General features: G+C 42.0%; 4 protein-coding genes across 4 annotated transcripts; 2 read left to right on the forward strand and 2 right to left on the reverse strand.

The window, feature by feature from the left end:
- Positions 1-179: 179 nt before the first annotated feature.
- Positions 180-13351, forward strand: LOC6573578 (TATA-binding protein-associated factor 172). The gene is made up of 7 exons (XM_001999610.4): positions 180-807; positions 6187-6280; positions 6361-7310; positions 8090-10236; positions 10297-12350; positions 12412-12652; positions 12718-13351. The coding sequence occupies exons 2-7, from the start codon at positions 6270-6272 to the stop codon at positions 13159-13161; spliced, it is 5847 nt and encodes a 1948-aa protein (XP_001999646.1). The 5' UTR covers positions 180-807; positions 6187-6269; the 3' UTR covers positions 13162-13351.
- Positions 13352-15392: 2041 nt separating this feature from the next.
- Positions 15393-15796, forward strand: LOC6573577 (heat shock protein 68; the record flags this gene model as incomplete). Its single annotated transcript, XM_001999609.3, has 1 exon — positions 15393-15796. A coding segment is annotated over one exon (276 nt), but the record flags the coding sequence as incomplete, so codon positions are not given.
- On the reverse strand, positions 15683-16444 carry LOC6573576 (rhodanese domain-containing protein CG4456). Its single transcript, XM_001999608.4, has one exon. It carries the CDS (start codon positions 16332-16334, stop codon positions 15816-15818), a length of 519 nt encoding a protein of 172 aa, XP_001999644.1. The 5' UTR covers positions 16335-16444; the 3' UTR covers positions 15683-15815.
- A 936-nt stretch (positions 16445-17380) lies between these two features.
- Positions 17381-19700, reverse strand: LOC6573575 (phosphatidylserine decarboxylase proenzyme, mitochondrial). Its single transcript, XM_001999607.4, has 2 exons — positions 19452-19700; positions 17381-19361 (listed from the first exon to the last, which is right to left on the reverse strand). Exon 2 carries the CDS (start codon positions 19003-19005, stop codon positions 17704-17706), a length of 1302 nt encoding a protein of 433 aa, XP_001999643.1. The 5' UTR covers positions 19006-19361; positions 19452-19700; the 3' UTR covers positions 17381-17703.
- Positions 19701-19710: the final 10 nt, after the last annotated feature.

The following is a 19710-nucleotide window of genomic DNA, read 5'->3' on the forward strand; positions in this document are numbered from 1 at the left end:
TTGTAAAAAATTATGAATGGCCTAATGTTACCTACTTTATTATATACATTATAATGTTGCATTAATCATGGTATGATTTTGATACATTTGTGGTTAAATTTGTTATCATATTACACACTAATCGAGACTATGAATGATCAGTGACAACCCTGTTTGTATTTTATTTCATGCGCCATTCGAGCACCGCACAGTATAAATGTGACTTGAACACCGCGAACATGGCTTTCCCTGGTAATATTAATATCCGAAAATTTCAGAATATCCAACGTATTGAGTGCATTTGTAGTTGTGTCAAACCAAATGTTAAATTAAAGCATTGACTGTTTCGGCCAAACGACGTTTGCGACACAATCGAATCCGCTACGGTCTTCACACCTACACCGGGGTTGTATGTTGTATGTGTGCGTTTAAAATCAATGAAGCGAATTTGCTACTCGTGCGAGTGAATAAGAACAGTTTTGTGACGCTTGCAAAAGCAAAAAAAAAAAGTGAACGCGTAGCAGAGCAGCGAACAAGGAGAACCCAACACACATACATACTGCACACGCTAAAATGAACTCTACAATCTAAAACAATAAACGAAAAGTTAAATAGGCGATATTTTCTACAAAATCATTATCTGGTGGTGAAAAGTGGACAAAATGCATCAGCTAAATGCAACGCGCATGAGCTGAAGTGACAGCAAGCAGTCGCAGCAGACGTCGACGTCGACGCTAACGCTGACTCCGACGCCGCCATAGGTATGCTGCAGAGTTGCTAGCTCAGCACGCCGCGACAGCACCAACCGAATCGTAACATTTGCCAAAGGTAAGTGCCGTGTAATGTGTTTATAAATATGGACAAGATAGTATACATACATAAATATAGTGTGCGTTATGTATTTAAATTAAAAACATTCAATAATTACATTAGTATTAGGCACTCTGTGTGGAGACGCAGCCCTCGAATACTTATCGTTGCGTCGACTGCGACGCTCTCCTTGACGCTGCGCGTCTTCCGTTGCAATTTTAATGTGTGCGTGAGTCTCAGTGTGTGTGTGTGTGTGTGTGTGTGTGTGTGTGTGTGTATGTGTGCGCTCTGTCTTTCTTGCTTCGTCAGCGCGCGGAAGGAGGGGCAACGAGGGCATGTTGAGCTGTGATAAGCTCCATTTATGAAATTTTATAAGTACAATTTATGTGGGCTCATGCACACAAGCATGTGTATATTATATGTCTGCATATACTTACGAACGTCCAGAACTATCTACATACAAACATACATCTGTTCTTTCTATTGTTGCTACGTGTGTGTGAGGTTATATTGAATAAATAGCAAAGTTAAGGGTCCTTTTTTATTTACCTACATATATTGGAGCTTAGCTCATTTAATTTAATTTATATTCTTTGCATCATTTGAAATATCCTCGCGATTGAATTTTTAGCCGCAACCATTTCTCAATACTGATTTGGCATTTGTGTTTGTTTTTTGGCATTTTCAATTGTTGTTCGGCATTTCGCTATTAGTGTCTAGCTCTCTTTCCCACTGCTGCCTCCCAGCATTTACACACACACACACTTACTTACATTTTGGGCGGCGTATGCGCACCAATTGACTACAAGCAATTGCTTTTGCCTAACGTTAAAGTGCCTTCGTTTTTCGCCGTCGCCGTCGCAGTCGCAGTCGCGGCTGCCGTCGTACTCTCAGTCAACATGCGTTGTCCACGTTGACGCCGACCCAGCAGCAAGCGGCATTTATATTTATTTATGGTCTGCTACCGTAATCGACATTGCCGCCTAAAGCAGTCCGCTCCCCAGTTTCTCTCTCTCTCTATATATATATATATATCTTTCCTTCTGTACATACAAACGTGTGCACCTCTGTACAAGTGTATGTATATAATGCATGTGTGCATAAATTTATTTCTGTGAGGCTTAGTGGGGTAGGGCACTTGAACTAGTTATATAGACATGCGTATGTACGTATATATATGGGGTCCAAATATGTTTAGCCACTTTACTTCTAGTTGCTTGACATGAATATTTTAAATGAACTCACAGCTTTTGTTGCTTTTGTGTGCTTAGTTCACACTTGGATGCATAAACTATTTCAATTATATCATTGTCGATATGTCTGTACGTATGAATATTCACTTATTGGTAAAATTGGAAATAAATAAATTGGAAAACTTGAGCACTTAGCTCAAATACCTGAGCTTCGCTGTAGAAGGTATATGCGTTTGATAATCAGTAAAGTCGCTGAAGAATAATATTAACATTTTAAAAATCCTCAGAAATGAGCCATTGAACTAATTTATAAGGAAATTAGATGTTTATATGAAAGGGTTGAAATGAATACATGCTATTGAAATGAAAAGAAAAATTTACAGCCATGTGGCTAGATACAGATCGTCTTATAATATTGTATTCGATTTTTGTGTAATTTTCAATGGAATACCCACGACAGCTGTTTTAATATTTGCAAAATGTGGCTCGTATGCTAATATTGAACTGTTTAAAATTCATACACACAGGTATCTCCATTTGTGCAAAATTCCTAAACACATAATCGACCACACGATTTCGGTAACTTGTTTAGTCTATAAATACAAGTATTCTTAAACATTTATTTACTGTTCGGGTTTTTTAACGATATTTTTCAGGTTTTTTATTTCATTCCTTCAATTTGTGAAATCTCTCACAATCAATTTACGTCGATCAATAATTAGCGTGGAATTGCTGAAGTGTATCTGGACTATTATATTTTGTTTAGTTTTTCTTTCACATTCCGCAAAGCCCATATTGTTACATATCTGATATGCAGATAAATTCAACGTAACAACTTTTTTAGTGTTCGCGTGGCCTGTTATGCTAATTGTTGTTGAAGTACGGATCAAATTGTTTATAGAAAGGATGCTTTTCTTTACATGCGTAAAATACAAATTAATATCGAAATACTGCCTCATCACTAGATCACTATAATTGAATTCAAATTTTGAAAAGAATGAACACATGTCCACACAAAAAATAAATAAAAGCGATATAATAATTCACAATGCCAGTTCTAGTGTATTAAAGCTCGTAATAAAAATTAGCAAAAATTTATTTTTATCGTCCGTTGTATTTCATCGTTTGTTATCTATAACTCAACTAAATTTAAGCTGCTGACTCATGGTATCGGGCGTATATAAGCCATATTAACACACGCTTATTAAAAATCCACATGGCTTAAATGATAGCTCCATAATTTTAAGTGTTTCGAATTCATTGATGTTGTATGCTAAGTGAGCTCAAACAGCAAACTTACACCTGCGGTTAATAAAAATAGGTGTGCTATTAATACAATTGGACGAAAAAAAATTCTTTGGTGATAAGCTCAATATTTTAAAAACTGTAAAATTAATATTAATATTATAATATTTTTTATTCACATAGATGTCGATATTGATTCTTAACACATTTCTTTGTAAAACATTAAGTGCTCAGCCGTACTACTATTTTTATGACCGCAGCTGTATTTATTTATGAATGAATAAACTTACATGGTATGCATTAACAATATTATTTTAGTATCTCTCTCTCTCTCTCTCTCTCTCTCTCTCTCTCTCTCTCTCTTTCCCTCTTAATCACACGCTACCTTATTCACTCCTCTTTTGCGCTCTCATTCTGTCGCTCACTGACTCTTTCTGTCTGTATTTCTAATCATTATTTATATTTTTTTACGGCTTATCAAAAAGCAACAAAATTCGGTATTTCTGAATTTCAAAACAAACATATACTATTACTAAACGTTTACTACAGGAAGTAAGAACATTGAAGTTGACTGTAAACGACTGCGCAATAATCACTTCATTAACCGATTATTAATATTTCAGGCACGAATATATATTTGCAAATGTTTTGCACCAAATGTGTTAACCATATAAAAGAGATTATCTATATGCATACGTATAAATGATAGATAAGATATCTATATGTATGTATATACGTTGGCGATAATCTAATTTGTGTACAATTTAAAGGCCTGTTTAGAGAGAAGTTCAATTCAATTTCCCTGCATCTAAAAATTGCAATAAACTAATAATGCGCAGCGTTCGTTGACATGCATTTATTAACAAATAAATAATCGTTTACTTAGTGCTGTCAATTCATGAGCAAGCGATCCAGGGCATACCTTAAACGAGGGTCATTATCAATGTATGTAATCTGACGATTTTATTGTTTCGATGGCTAAAGCTAAATCAATTTTCTATTGATTGTCAATCCCTTTGTTTTTCAATTACTGTATTTGCTCATTGTTTTTATTTAAATTTTATATACAATCATATTGTAATCATTTTAAGCATTCCCCGTTATCAATTCTTATCTTTCTTGTATAACATTCAAATAGATAACTTCAGAGAAAGTAGATCATTATAATAATTTTGATAATCATTTGCATTCGTGTCAAAACACGACTGTGCACAGCTGTGGTGGTTATGAACAAAATCCTGCTGAGACGATTTTGTTTTGTCTTTGGTAAATTTTTTTTTTTAAATCAACGATTTTCTCACGTATATTTTATGAGTTTCAAAAAATCATTAAATAATCACGTCCCATTGATGACGTTCAATGAATATCTCTCATCCTTTACTAGTTAAATTAGTAATTCAGATAAAATGTTTTATTTTTTATATTATTTTCAATATTACAGTAATATTAAATTTGTGTTCGTTTCAAAACATTTATTACAATATACAATTCTTTAAGCAAATAAAATAACTTAGTTTAAAGTTGAACGTAAAATAAATATATTTTCTGAAACTTTGCTATTTAAAGGGCTTAGCTGTTAGTTTTTCTATAACAGAAGCTTAACATGCATACATGTATATATGGCACACGGCAAAGTGATTCATCTCGAAAATGGAATGTATTAAACAGAAAGCAACTGATTTCTCACATTCAATATCAATTAAGTTTTGACAGAACGATTTACAAATTTAAATTGCGTAACGAAACATGCATAGCTGTGATATATCAATTTGTGCACATCTGTGCCTATAATGCTCTGCAAACAGCCCCGTTATGCAATTGCCGATTACAGCTTGGTAAGCACACCCCACTCCAATCCAATCCAATCCACCCCCAAAGTATATATAATTCATATGCTCATTCCCCCAGTCGACTTCTAGTTGGCGCTCTTTTGATTACTTACTCGTTGCGTGTTTCGCAAACGCGACCCATAAACAACTAAAAACTAAAAAAAAAAAAAAAAAAAAAAATAAATAAATAAATTCACTGTGTATGCAGCCAAAAAATCGTAATAATGTGATTCGATTTCAACGCGCTTGCTATAAAAATAAGAAACACAACAAACAGCGAAACAATCACACACATACATTCAAACAGACAGACTCGTGAAACGTACAAACATATTGTTATATAAATACTTGATTAATATTCAAGGTTGCAATAGCGTTTAGCTTCCTTATTCAAAAAGAAAGAGAAGTAAATTCAAAGAAACAAACAGATTTGTTTTTGATAAACACAAATCATATGAGGCTCGCGATTTCGTATACGTTTTTTATTCTTTGTTGCCGAGTCGGAATTCCAAGCATTAGTATAGGCAGGGTCCCAACTGACCCAGTTCTCCAATAGTTTTCTAGTTGGAAATTCATTTGCTGCTCTAGGCAAATTCTACTTACGGCTAACTATGTTTTTTTTCCGGCGGGCCCCCAATCTGTCCCAATGCAATAAATATGAGCTTTAGTGTGTAAGTGTTTTGTACACATAAATATAGAAATGAAATTGTTATCGTATGTAATTTGATGGCTTTATGACGTCCAAATACGTGAGTAGCAAAGTATTTATGTAAATACTCTGGTAACATGCAACATTATATGCAGATCTATTCATTTGCACGTTATCTAGAGTCATAAACATGCACAGTCGATGGCTGAGATTGATAACAGACATAATGATAAGTGAAATATAAAATATGTTCTTTATACCAGTGAATAGTAATGATGATGCCGTCAGAGATGAGCATTTAGTCATAATTTCTGAAAGAGTTCAAACTGCATAGAAATTAATCAAAATTATTTTTTAGCTGATATACTTCCCTTTTTAAATAATCAATCAAATCAAAATAGTTAACGATACTAATACAGCCGTTATTCATGCCAATTCAGTGCCAAGAAACTTATGATCTTTTATATTTGTTGTTTTGCAGATTAGTTACATATAGTAATAGAGCAGTTCGGAGTTTGATTATTTTAAGCAACCGAATCACGAATCACAAATATCAATTGGAGAATGACATCCCGGTAAGTAAATAAAATAATAATAAAACGTAAACCCATCCATGCTTATTCCTTCTCCCTCTCTGTCTCTGTCTCTCTACCAGACTTGATCGCCTTTTCATATTACTTGAGTCGGGCTCCACGGCAGCCACGCGCCACGCGGCTGCCAAGGAAATTGGCGAGGTGCAGAAGCTATATCCACATGAGTTGCACACGCTGCTCAACCGGCTGGTGGGATATCTGCACAGTGCCTCGTGGGAGACACGCATTGCCGCCGCGCAGTCGGTGGAGGCGATACTGAAGCAGGTGCCGCCATGGCAGCCGGAGCTGCAGCTGGGCGCCATTAAATTGAAGAAAGAGCGCTCGGCGAGCGATGCCGCCGAAGAGGACAGCTGTCAATCGAATGCCTCTTCGTCGACTACGACGACGCCATGCAGTGAGCGATTGCTCAGCTTTGATGAGTTCGATTTACAGCAGATTTTACAGAAAGGCGCCCGACTGATCGGCTCTGAGGGGAACGAATTCGATGTGCAGGAGGAGCAGCCTGCCAGCGGCGGCGCCGCCGAAGATCAGAGCGAGGCCGGTCGACTGTGTCGCCAGCGTGCGCTGCTCAACGACAAACTGGGCCTCACCACTGCCGCCAAGCTGGGCGTCAATCTGACTGACATGATCACCGATGAGGATGTGGCATTGGCGCGCTCTGGCACCAGCTACAATGTGAATGCCGAGAAGCTGCCTGTGGAGCACATACTGAATATCAAGCAAGCCAACGGAGGAGGAGTAGGTGCTGTCAGTGCCTCGGGCCAGCGGCTCAGTTGCCGTGAGATGAATCGCGCCAAGCGCAAAGCGCGTCAAAGCACCGCCAATTCCGCCTCCGTAGTCACGCCCACTTGCAGTCGCCGCAATTCAACAGCTGGCGCCGGCAGCAACAGCAGCAGCGGCAGCAGCTGCAGCAACAACAACAAAAGCAACGGTGCCACAGTCACAGGCGATGAGCCAGAGAAGAAAAAACTGAAAGCAAACGACAGACACGAGATTTTCTACAGCTTAAATGGTACGTGGGCAGCAATCCCAAACCACAATATTTGCTCAAGTGACGTAAAATTGTATTTTTAGCCATGCCGAGTAATTAAGTTGTGATGAAATATTTCTTTTTTTTTTCGCTGAATGATTTGAGTGCACTAAAGTGTCCATTAAATATTGTAAAATATCGTAACAAGCTGGTTTGACCTTCACTTTTATGGACATCAATCAAGATGCTTCTTTGATGTGTAACAAATATCCTTCAATTATGTTTTGAATTGGATTCGACACGAATATCTTTCAATTTATGTACTCCAATTAAGATTTGTATTTGATTTGAAACAATTATCCTCAACTTTGTTAAATACTAATTGTTATGTTAATTGCATTGACCAAAATGTTTAAGTTTTGGTAATTGTAAGCCTAGCGTTTATATCAATTCGCTATACTTATTTTAATGACTTTCAGTCTATTTGATCTCAATTGTATGGAGATATACTCGATCGATTTCGCAATATTTTACGAATTTTTTTATCTCAACCAGATGGAATATCTGGCATATACTCAGAGGCACATCGATATGCATGATGTCATATAGCCTCTAAAGCAATTCAAATTTAGCTCTTCTTATTCTCAATCTTCCTTTGATTTTATTATTTAATTAAATTAATATATATATATATTTTTTTTTTTTTTTCAAATAAATCAGTCTTGGATGCACCACACAACTTACTCATATTCCCTCACTCACATTTTCCTCCGCTTCTTTTAATTAAAACTTTTAATTATATATATTTTTTATTCTTACAGCCGCTGTGCCAGATGCGACGGGCAATTGGGTCGATGCTGTCTCGTGGCCCCTGGAGAACTTCTGTGCGCGACTCTTTATTGATCTCTTTCACGCCAAGTGGGAGGTTCGCCATGGGGCGGCCACTGCGCTGCGGCAGCTCATCAATTTGCACGGCAAGGGGGCAGGCAAGTGCGTGCAGCAGAGCCCGGAGCAAATGCACGAGGCGCACGGTCGATGGCTGGAGGATGCTGCAATTCGGTTGCTGTGTGTGCTATGCCTTGACCGATTCGGAGACTTTGTGTCTGATCAGGTTGTAGCTCCAGTGCGTGAGACATGCGCCCAAGTGCTGGGCACCCTGGTCAAGGCAATCGATGAGCCCAAAGTTCACCGCATTGTGGACATTCTGCTTCAGCTAATACGCCACAAGAACGAGTGGGAGGTGCGCCATGGCGGCCTGCTGGGCCTCAAGTATGTGTTTGTCGTGCGCGAGGAACTCTTGTCCATTCACCTGCCCAAGTCTATATCGGACATATTATCGGGTCTACTGGATGCCGTTGATGATGTGGGCGCGGTAGCGGCAGCGACGCTAATCCCAGTAGCCGTGTGGCTGCCACAGCTGCTGAATGCAGCACAAGTGTCGTCCATCGTGAAGATGCTGTGGGATTTGCTGCTCGATCAGGATGAGCTAACCTCGGCTTGCAACAGCTTCATGGGTTTGTTGGCAGCCATACTATGTTTGCCACGAGCAGCCAGCTGGATCGAAATGGAACCCATAGGCAGCTTGGTGCCACGCCTATTTCCGTTCCTGTCCCACAGCACTAGCTCGGTGCGTCGCTCGACACTGAAGACGCTGCTCACCCTAACGAGCGGCGGCGAGGCTGAGCCTAAACAAACACCATCTGACGTCAAACTGGAGCCAGATAAGGGAGACGGCAGCACCAATGGCCAGCAAAAGGTGCTGAAGCTCAACTTTGGCGTCGTGGACTGGAACTGGCAACTGCTTCAGCAGGCCCTGCGTCACATTTACCAGCGTATTTTAGTTGAGCCGCAGGAAGACATACAGAGTTTGGCATATCAGGTCTGGTCCAATCTCATCAAGCATGCGAATTTGGGTGCGCTGCTGCACGCAGCCTGCCCGCACGTCTCATCCTGGATATGCCTGGCCATGCAACCGCCACGTCTGGCCTTTGATTCGTCCGTTATCATCAGAGCTATTGGCGATGCTGCTTCTGTATCGGTGGCCAGCACGCGGCGTCGCACCCCTCGAATGGGCGACGATTTGGGCGGAGTTGCCTTGGCTCATACAAATGCCATGCAGAAGTTGTATTTGGGCGGAAGTGAGGCGACACCACTAGAGGTTCGGGAAGCGAATTTTATGCGTGCGCGTATCACAGCCTCGCGAGCTCTGGGCGCTCTCTCACACTACCTGGTGCAGCCGGCGCCGGGTGTGCTTTATACTCCACAGGTGGAGAGTCCCACGGAATGCTATACCAAAGTGCTACTGGGCCACTTAAATGCGCACTCGGCGGTGCAGCGCATTGTATGCGGTTTGATAATTGCCTTCTGGGCGCTGGAGAATGAGCCCGTGCGACCTGGACCACCAAATCTGCAGGCAAAGCTGCATCTATGTGTGTCAGAGTATTTTTACTACGACGAGGTGGCCATGTCGCTAACACGACTGCTGCAGGAGGCACAGGACTTTATAGCGACACTAAAGCAAAACAAAATACCAATCAACGACTTCAATAATGCCAAGATTCTCACGCTTGATCAGATCGAAGCGGTGGCCAACCCGCTGAGTGACAATCTGCGCAGCTATACGCTAAAACCAAAGGTTCTGGATATGCTGCTGGAACGAAAGCGCAGCCTGCAGACCTCCTATCAGCAGACGACAAGTGAGCAGGGCGCCTATCACGTCAGCGCTCAGGCGGCCTTGGCCAGTGCTATCTGCGCGCTGCATTGTCTTCCTGACAAGCTAAATCCCGTTGTCAAGCCATTGATGGAGTCGATCAAGCGAGAGCAGTGTATTCCCTTGCAGCAACTATCAGCCGAATTCTTGGTGCACCTCATGGATCAAGTTTGTGACAGAAATCCTAGTCCCAATAGCAAAATCTTGAACAATCTCTGTACACTGCTGCGCAGCGATACGGAGCATACCCCCAAACTGGTAAGTGATATAATCATTGGTATCGTCAAATACCCTAACTAATATATGTCCTGTATTTAGGATATGCCGTTGCACACGTTGTTGGAGACACGGCCGACTACCAGTGTTAGTGAAAACGACAATTGCAATTATTACGGAATACTTACGCTTAAGCAGCAACAGGCTGCAACCAGTGCAGCCAGCAGCGGCAGCAGCGCGGGCACACGAACGGGCACCACACCCCTGGCAACGACGCCGAGGGGACCGGGCAGGCCGCCGGCCAGTGAAGTATTAGCTGCGGCGGCGGCGGCTGCGGCCAGTTGTGATTTCAGTACCCGACAGGCCAAAGAGGCCGAGGCGCGACAGTGTCGAACTCAGCGATTGGGAGCAGCCTGCGCCATAGCCAAGCTCTGCAGCACATTCGGGGAGCGCATTGTGGAAAAGGTGCCCATATTTCAGCAGTTAATGTTCGGCAAGCTGGAGCAATTCGTGGCTAGCACGGATGCACAGACGCTAGCTAGCACGCTCCCGGAACTAACGTCATGCAACGATTTGATCAGCTCACTGCAGCTTATCGAAACGGCGGCGCCGCATTTGCACGTTGCGCTGCATGAGCAGCTGTTTGCGCTTCTGCCACATCTCGGTTTCATTGTGCGGCATCCTCTGAAGGTATTGCGTCACATGGCAGCTCGGTGCATCGCCATCTTGGCTGAGATCGATCCATGTCGCACCATGCAGTTTGTGGTGACGGAGATGCTGGGGCTGCTACTTAAGATAGAGCAGCCGATTGAGCGACAGGGCGCTGTGGAGGCTATTGAGCGGATAGTCAATCGACTGCAAATCCGCGTAGTGCCATATATAGTTCTGCTAGTGGTGCCACTACTGGGTGCCATGAGCGATGCAGATGAATCGGTCCGCTTGCTGGCCACTCATTCATTTGCCACCCTAATCCAACTGATGCCATTGGACAGCAGTGAGAGCGCGAACACAGCGGCACAGATCAAAAGCGAGCCGTTGATAGAGCGCAAGACGCGAGATCGTGAGTTCCTCGACTATTTATTCGCGCCAAAGACTATACCCGACTATCATGTGCCGGTGGCGCTTAGTGTGGAGCTGCGTGGCTATCAGCAGGCAGGCGTCAACTGGTTGTGGTTCCTCAACAAGTACAATCTGCACGGCATACTCTGCGACGATATGGGGCTGGGCAAGACCCTCCAGACCATCTGCATATTAGCCGGAGACCATGTGCAGCGCCAGGAGGCCAAGCTGGCGCCACTTCCTAGCCTAGTCATCTGCCCACCAACACTCACCGGCCACTGGGTGTACGAGGTGGAAAAGTTTCTGGCCCAGTCGCCTGTTTTGCGGCCTTTGCATTACTTCGGCTTTCCCATTGGCCGCGAGAAACTTCGGAGCCAAATTGGCACTAGCTGCAATCTGGTAGTCGCTTCATACGACACCATTCGGAAGGACATTGATTACTTCAGTGGCATCCACTTCAACTACTGTGTGCTGGACGAGGGGCACATCATAAAAAACGGAAAGACGAAAAGCTCCAAAGCCATAAAACAGATTAAGGCGAACCATAGGTTAATCTTGTCTGGCACGCCCATACAGAACAATGTGCTGGAGTTGTGGTCGCTGTTTGATTTCCTAATGCCTGGCTTTCTGGGCACTGAGAAACAGTTTATCCAACGGTACTCTCGGCCCATATTGGCCTCACGCGATGGCAAAAGCTCGGCCAAGGAGCAGGAAGCTGGCGTGCTGGCCATGGAGGCGCTACATCGCCAGGTGTTGCCATTCCTGCTGCGCCGTGTTAAAGAAGATGTGCTGAAGGATCTGCCGCCTAAAATCACCCAGGATCTGCTGTGCGAACTGAGTCCCTTGCAGCTGCGCCTTTACGAAGACTTTAGTAATAAACATTTGAAAGACTGTTTGGATAAGTTGGACGATACGGAGAATCTCGGTACCAAAACACACATATTCCAGGCCCTACGCTATTTGCAAAACGTTTGCAATCACCCCAAGCTAGTGTTGCGCCAATCCGGCGATGATCTCAGCAATGTCGCCGCCCAGCTGGCACTCAACAATAGCACACTGGATGACATCGAGCATTCAGCTAAGCTGCCAGCCTTGAAGTAAGTGGTTTTAGATCGAAGTCATTGATCCATGCTAATCGCTTATTTCTTACTTTGGCAGGCAATTACTTTTGGACTGCGGCATAGGTGTTCAAACGGAGTCAGTCAGTCAGCATCGGGCACTCATCTTCTGCCAGCTAAAGGCTATGCTTGATATTGTGGAACACGATTTGTTGCGCAAGCATTTACCCAGCGTTACATATCTGCGACTGGACGGTAGCGTGCCAGCGTCCTTGCGCCAGGATATTGTGAACAACTTCAACAGTGATCCGAGCATCGATGTGCTGCTGCTGACCACTTTGGTAAGTCCCAACATCGTTTTTGCCAGTCACATAATTAAACCCAATGTTTTTCTTTCCGTATTCAGGTTGGTGGCTTGGGTCTGAATCTGACTGGCGCAGATACTGTCATTTTTGTGGAGCATGACTGGAATCCCATGAAGGATCTGCAAGCTATGGATCGTGCGCATCGCATTGGGCAAAAGAAAGTGGTCAACGTGTATCGACTAATTACACGCAACTCTCTCGAAGAGAAAATCATGAGCCTGCAAAAGTTTAAGATCCTAACCGCTAATACGGTCGTGAGTGCCGACAATGCTTCGCTTCAGACTATGGGCACCTCACAGATCTTTGATCTGTTCAATGGCGGTAATAACAAGGCCAGTAACAGCGGAACAGCCGCAACAGCCGCTGGAGGCAGTGGTGGCATGTCCATGAATACCATCATTGAAAACCTCCCGGAGCTGTGGTCCGAGCACCAGTATGAGGAAGAGTACGATATGGGCAACTTTGTGCAGGCTTTAAAGAAGTAGATCCGCCACAAATTTCCTTCCCCGACTCACAAATTACACTCACACAAGCATTCAAACTTCGTCAAAGATGAGTCAAATTTTTATTTTAATTTTTTGAGCACTTTGGATATTTTTTTAATGTTTTTTTCTGTTCCTGTAGTAGTTGCAAGCGAAAAGCACTGAAGTTTATAATAAATCGAAATTAAATTAATTTTTTTCTTTTTTATTTGCAATCTGTCTTATACTAACCAAGAAGCAAATGTATTAACAATAACCGGATGGTTTGAACTCTAATAGGAGCAATCCATATATTTGGCAATCCCAGAATGTGAAATCTTATTTAGCGCTGTAGGCTGCTATTTGTGTTGTCCTAAAGCTAGACGATTGGAATGGTCATGTAGCCACCTGGTTTTTTTTCTTACTTTTTTGCATTGGAACTCCTCATAACTTCGTATTTGCGCGGTTCCTTACTTTTAAGTTCGGGCTACCAAAATATGCGACCGAACAAAATGCCTCGATGCTAAATTTCTGCTCTCTTGCCGCTTGTAAAATTGTAATTTTAATTGTAATTGTATATGTACATACGTGCATATATTGTAACCAAAATTTCATATTCATATTGGAAATAATAGAAGTTTCAGCTTTATAAATTCATTTACATGTTTACAATGATAATAACTTAGTAATTAGATAGTCCCTTAGGGCTCGTTATTTAAATGTTCCTTGGTTTTTGTCGATTTGAAGCAGTTCGGAGAAACTTTATATTATAGTAAAGCAAGATTTATGTCGACCCAATCCGGATGTGAAATTTAAAAAATATTAGTTATAATGACACTGTCACTTGTTGAGCCTTTACCTATTTCATTTCTTATTAAATCGACTTGGCCGTACCACTTTGGCGTTCGACCAAGGTAACGGATATATTCGAATCGCAACAGCCAATCTATTTCACCACTATGTGTTAGAGATGGAAGTTCTGCAGAACTAGTGAAGTGTTTAATAGTTACCAGATTGGTAGTTTTTTATCAATTGATAATTGAAAAACTTTATTGTGATAACTAAAATCAGATCAAAAAAAAAAAAAAATTAAAATTAGCTGTTTCGATTCTTAAATAAGATTTTCCGCTATCCGCGATTTCCTAATTTTTTCCGCAAAGCGCACACATCTGGCAGAAAATAAGCAAGCCGGCAACACTGTTTGGAAGATCTTGTGGACTGCACACACATACATGGGTTTGATTGTGTGTACGCATTGGCCGCGAGCTCACAATGCTTATAGAAGCATTTGTGTGCCTGTGTGCCTGAGCATGACCACTAACCAGAGTAACATTTTTCGTCAGATCAATACTATGATGCTTAACTCAATTTCAAGCATCTGGTGAAACATATATTATAAAACTTCACAGATACGGCTTGCGGTGTTTGAAGAAATGATGCCATGATTATAAGTTGTTAAAAATATATTTTAATATCAATCAAATCAAAGCAAAAAACATCAGCTTTTTTCCGATTTTTTTTTTTTTAATTTCTGCTTTTTTTAAAGTATTTTCCCACTAAAAACAGCTTTTTTTGGCTCAACAAAAATTAGCAACACTGATGCATACATACATATACATATTTGAGAGAGCAGAGAGCATCGTGAGAGAAAGAGAGCAAGGGAAACATTCAGCGCAGAGGGACCTTTTGTTCAACAGTCGACCATCTCGGTCTGAAGCGAAATGATTGTGCTTTCGTATATTTTCGTAGCCCGAACCCAAAAAGTGAAGAGCCGAGCAAATACGAAGTGTCTGGGAGATAACTCCCGAAAAAAAGTGTGCAAAACGCTTTACACTACTTGTCCGGTCTATGTGTTCTCTGGTTAGTGATCATGCCGAAGGAAGTTTATAAGCAAAAAGTGCGAGATGTGTGGCTACGGGCCACAGAATTCAAGGATTGGCTAAGGAAGGACCCCACAGACGCAACACGGGCGTATTACAGCTATTGCAATTGCACAATAACTGCCAAATTAAGTGACTTGCATGCGCATGCGGCTACAAAAAAGCACGCAGGCTCAATGGAGGGCTATGTGCAAAAAAACAAATTAGCTTTTGTTCAATTTGTCTATTTGTCAAGGATATGATTTATGTTTAATAAAAATACCTATAGTTTGGTATTCATATACATATGTAATTAAAATCAGCTTTTTTGTCAACCTTTTTTCCTTGAATCCAGCTTTTTTCAGCTTTTTTTTTTCCTTGATCCATCACTGATGACATCACTGTGCCGAGAACGCTAAAGACAAGATTTCGCAGTCGGAGCGAAGCACCGTGCTGGACAAGTGCAGCGAAGCGATCAAGTGGCTCGATGCTAATACCGAGAAGGAGGAGTACGAATACAAACTGCAGGAACTCACAAAAGTCTGCAGTCCTGTGATGACGAAGATGCATCAGTCAGCTGGAGGCGGCGATGGTCCGCAAGCGTCCCACTGTGGTCAACAAGCTAGAGGCTGCAATGGTAGCGGTGGCCCCACCATTGAGGAGGTTGATTAAAAGTACAATGTTCCTTTATTAGTATTATTAGTTCTAAGTAAAATTAGATCTCAGTCAATTTATTTATTTGTAAGTTTATAAAATTTTATTTAAATTGAATATAATTCAATAAAAGCAATGTTATCTAATATTTCGAGTTTTGAGTATTTACTTTGGTAGTCCTTCGTGCTCGGCCCAGTCTAGCCAGGATCCTTCGTAGCTCTTCACATTTTTAAAGCCGAGGGCGACAGCCGCTTCTGCAGCCTTTAAGCTACGAACTCCGGCTTTGCAATGAAACACAATTTCCGTATCAGGCTGTGGCTTATCCCGTGCATATTTCGATTTGAAAACCTGGTCGTTGGCCGCCAGCTCTTGGCTAACGATGCCCAATGGAATGTTGATGCTGGATGGAATTTGTCCAGTTTCTTGTAATTCCTTTGGCTCACGCACATCAATGAGCAACTTATTTGGCTCGTTCACCAATTTCTTGACTGCAGCATAATCAACAATGCCAATGGAGCTGCCACTACTGTAGAGACGTTGAGTTGTTGTGGCGGTAAAACTGTTTTGTAAAATTGTTGACTTTGCAACGGCAAGTTTGTTAGGGTTTCCAATCGATAAATGGCGTAAACTACAGCTTGCAGTTCGAATCACAGTGGGAAAATATCTTACAAGTATTTTTGCCATTGTGACAATAGTTTAATAACAAATGTTATGTAAACCGTAGAGTGGCAGCCTGAATCTTTGAACAGTGGTGGCAACAAAGCTGATGCTGATGTCGATGCTGCCGGCTATCAGCTGTTTTGTTTAATGGCGCTGCCAGACTGTCGGCTTTTTAATCAGTAAGTTTGAATAAACTGTTTGAGTATTGAAAACAATTAATTTAGGCGTATTTTGAATCCTAATTATAGTATATTTTGTTACCAGCCGCTTGCACTATCACTCACTCAATACGTGAAGAGGGTTTGCCAAGTTCACATCACATGATAAGTCAAACGCCCGAGCTAGTTTGTTGATTAAATCAATTAAGTTCTATGAGTCTACGATCCCGGATTCAACTAACCGTACATATGGGAAAAGTTACACATACACATACATACACATATGAATATTATTGGGCGACCCATGTACATTTAACGGCGCTTTCACACGATGATAGACGAAAATTTTCAGTTTCCTTTTAAGATATGTTGGAGAAGTTTTAGATATTTATAAAGGAAGTATGTAAAGCGTAAATTAATTTTGATTAGGGTTTATTTTGAAAACAGAGCTGATAGGCAATGAACAAAGATTAATGAAATTGTAAATTGAATTGGGGGTAAACATAATTATGTATGAAGAAATCAAACATACAAACATATGTATGTGAATAAATCGTCGACCGTTATCATTACTGTTTACATGGAGGTGGAACAATTAAAGGTTAGAGGTGTCTAATCAGAACGGAAAGAAGCATGGCTTCTGATTAGAATTGTTTTTCCCATGGACCGCCAACACACAGAACTGATAACAATTTGCATGTATGTGGATGGGGATGTGGATGTCTACTGTTAGGGGCTCACACGGGTCACGTACGTCATTAACTGACGCGTGCCAGAAGAGTCGAGTTTGGGTTGCACTAATCCAAGTGTCACATTTAGTAGTAAACAACTTGTTTCACTAGCACTCTCAAATTTTGTTTGTTGTGTGACAAAATGTTGATAATCTGAAACCTCGCTAGACTTCAATTCCGGTTTGTTTTAATGCAAACTTTATTAGAAAACATCGTTATACATACACGTATGGGCTCTTAAAACTAATGAAATCGCAAATACAACTAACTAGCTATGAATATGGCGTAAAAAAGCGCAGCTATATAAATCATCAGTAACTAAATACAAATAGGTACATAATGCTTGATCTTAATGCTTACATAAAAGTTTAGAACATTGTTCATAATAAAATTCAACGATTAACTGTCTTACTATATGCTATTAGGACGTGTCTAGTAACATAGACTACTTAGGCATACAGACACATTATACAATTCTGGTCTCTTTAGGATATTTGTGATAAATCATTTGCGGTCTGCAATGTGTCCAATGGATTGGCCTACTTTTATCTGTTGACCAGCTACAATATCGAACTTGAAGGTCTTGGGCGCCTCGAAGAGGAGCACAATGGTACTGCCCATATTGAACTGTCCGATGAGGTCACCCTTCGAGAACTTTTGGCCTGGCTGATCGGGCTTTTTCGCATCTAAATGGAGTTCGTCGTATTCGTATGTGCTTGGTGGATGAGCACCCACATTGAAGCCCGTCCAGCGATTGGTTTTTAGGTCAGAATCCATATAAATCTCCACAGAGCCCACATTGGTGGCACCCACGGCTGTGTAGCTAAAGAAACCGTGCTTCCATTTGCCCATATATAGGACACGTTCATTCAGACAGAATAGACCAGGCAGCCAGTTGGCTACCTTAGGACTGACAGATAAGAGCTCGCCTGAGAAATGACGTCGCACTGTCGGTTCCCAGGCAGCCGGTGAATGAAAGCGATGATAATCTCCCGGGGCCAAGTAGATAACACATTGATACAGTTCCGTTGAGCCGTCGCGCTTCTTTTTTAAGGCCTGAGCATAGCTGATTGGCTCGTTCGATTGCTCGACCGTCTGCAGTGGCCCCAAGAAATCTTCGATGCTGTAGTTGACGCCCTTCACCTGCTCGATTAGTGAGTCTGCAGCGCTGCCAAAGTGCAGAACCTTTCCGTCAGCCGGAGAGACCAGCGGTGACTTATCATCGATGATGCGCGCGCCTTCTTTGAGTGGGCGTGTAAAAAACTCAGCCAGACTGGCGTAGTGATTAAAATCGGGATACAAAGCCTCGTCAATGTTTACATTAAACATGTTTGAGTACCAACCGTATATATAGGGGCGCAGAGTATAGGGCATGTAGCATGAGGCCAGCCAGCCCCAGCAGCGACTGATAATGCGCAATGGGAGTGAGCAGTAGATCCGCGACTGGAACTCCGAAGCGGTGCGCTGGGTACCCTTACGTTCGCATCGAAATTTGTGCAACTGCCATTCGATGGCACCGAAGACACATAAGCCCATAGGTGCCCAGCGCAATAGGAATCCTGTCCACCGTGCGAGCGCATTTTGGCGTAATTGTAGTTGCGTCTGTTGTTTGGCTTGTTGTGGCTTCGGCTTGGCAATTATCGACTCATTAGAGGCGGCATTTGCGGGCAATTGTCGAAAGTGCCGGAGCACAGGCCAGTTTCCGTTATGCAGCACTTGCTTTGGCTGCTGCTGCTCTTGTATGGCCTTTCTAATGTTTCCCGCCTTTAGCAGAAAACGACCGCGCGGCACAAAATATGAAACCATTGCTCAAGAGACTTGCGTTTTTTCTCGTTCTTTCCGCAGCACTAACGCCTCCGCAGCACTAACGCCTCCGCAGTCGTTACTGATTACGTATTACGTATTAGCTGTCGTGCGCTACTCTCGCTTTGCTAAATGAAAATGGCACGATTTGAGAGCAGGGTGTGAATGTTTCTCTTATGTGAAATTGAATATATCACAGTAACTACTAGTATAATTAATTGCCTGAATCTGGAAACATGTGCATGTGTCTGCAGCAGCTAGAGTTTATGTCAGAAAATTCTATTCTGATCAGTTTTTAATGAGCAAGATGCGAGGGCAAAAAAAAAATACTTCCGTTATGTAGCACTGCCTGGCGACAACTGAAAGATGGAAACAAACGGTTTGTGCGTTGAAGATTGATATTGTGTGTGAGGGCGCCATAATGACTACGTCGCATGTGCTTTTCTCACCAAAACAAAACTCTCTTCGTGAGCGACGACGACGGCGACTGCGACTACGACTGCGACTGCGAATGTGACTTATCAATTGCTTTTGACTTCGTGTTATTTGTAACATCAACAATCGCTATTCAAGGTTCTTAGCGCGCCTTTGCTTCAGTGGACCAATGTTTCTGGGTTACAAACAGGTTTATTTTTGTTTTTTATTTCAAGCTTTGTGCTCATTTGTTTTGGTCGGTTATGAGTTGACAATTGTTTTTTTTTTTTTTTT

The sequence above is a fragment of the Drosophila mojavensis genome, unplaced genomic scaffold, assembly GCF_018153725.1.
Source record: "Drosophila mojavensis isolate 15081-1352.22 unplaced genomic scaffold, ASM1815372v1 contig_16, whole genome shotgun sequence".
Taxonomy (NCBI): domain Eukaryota; kingdom Metazoa; phylum Arthropoda; class Insecta; order Diptera; family Drosophilidae; genus Drosophila; species Drosophila mojavensis.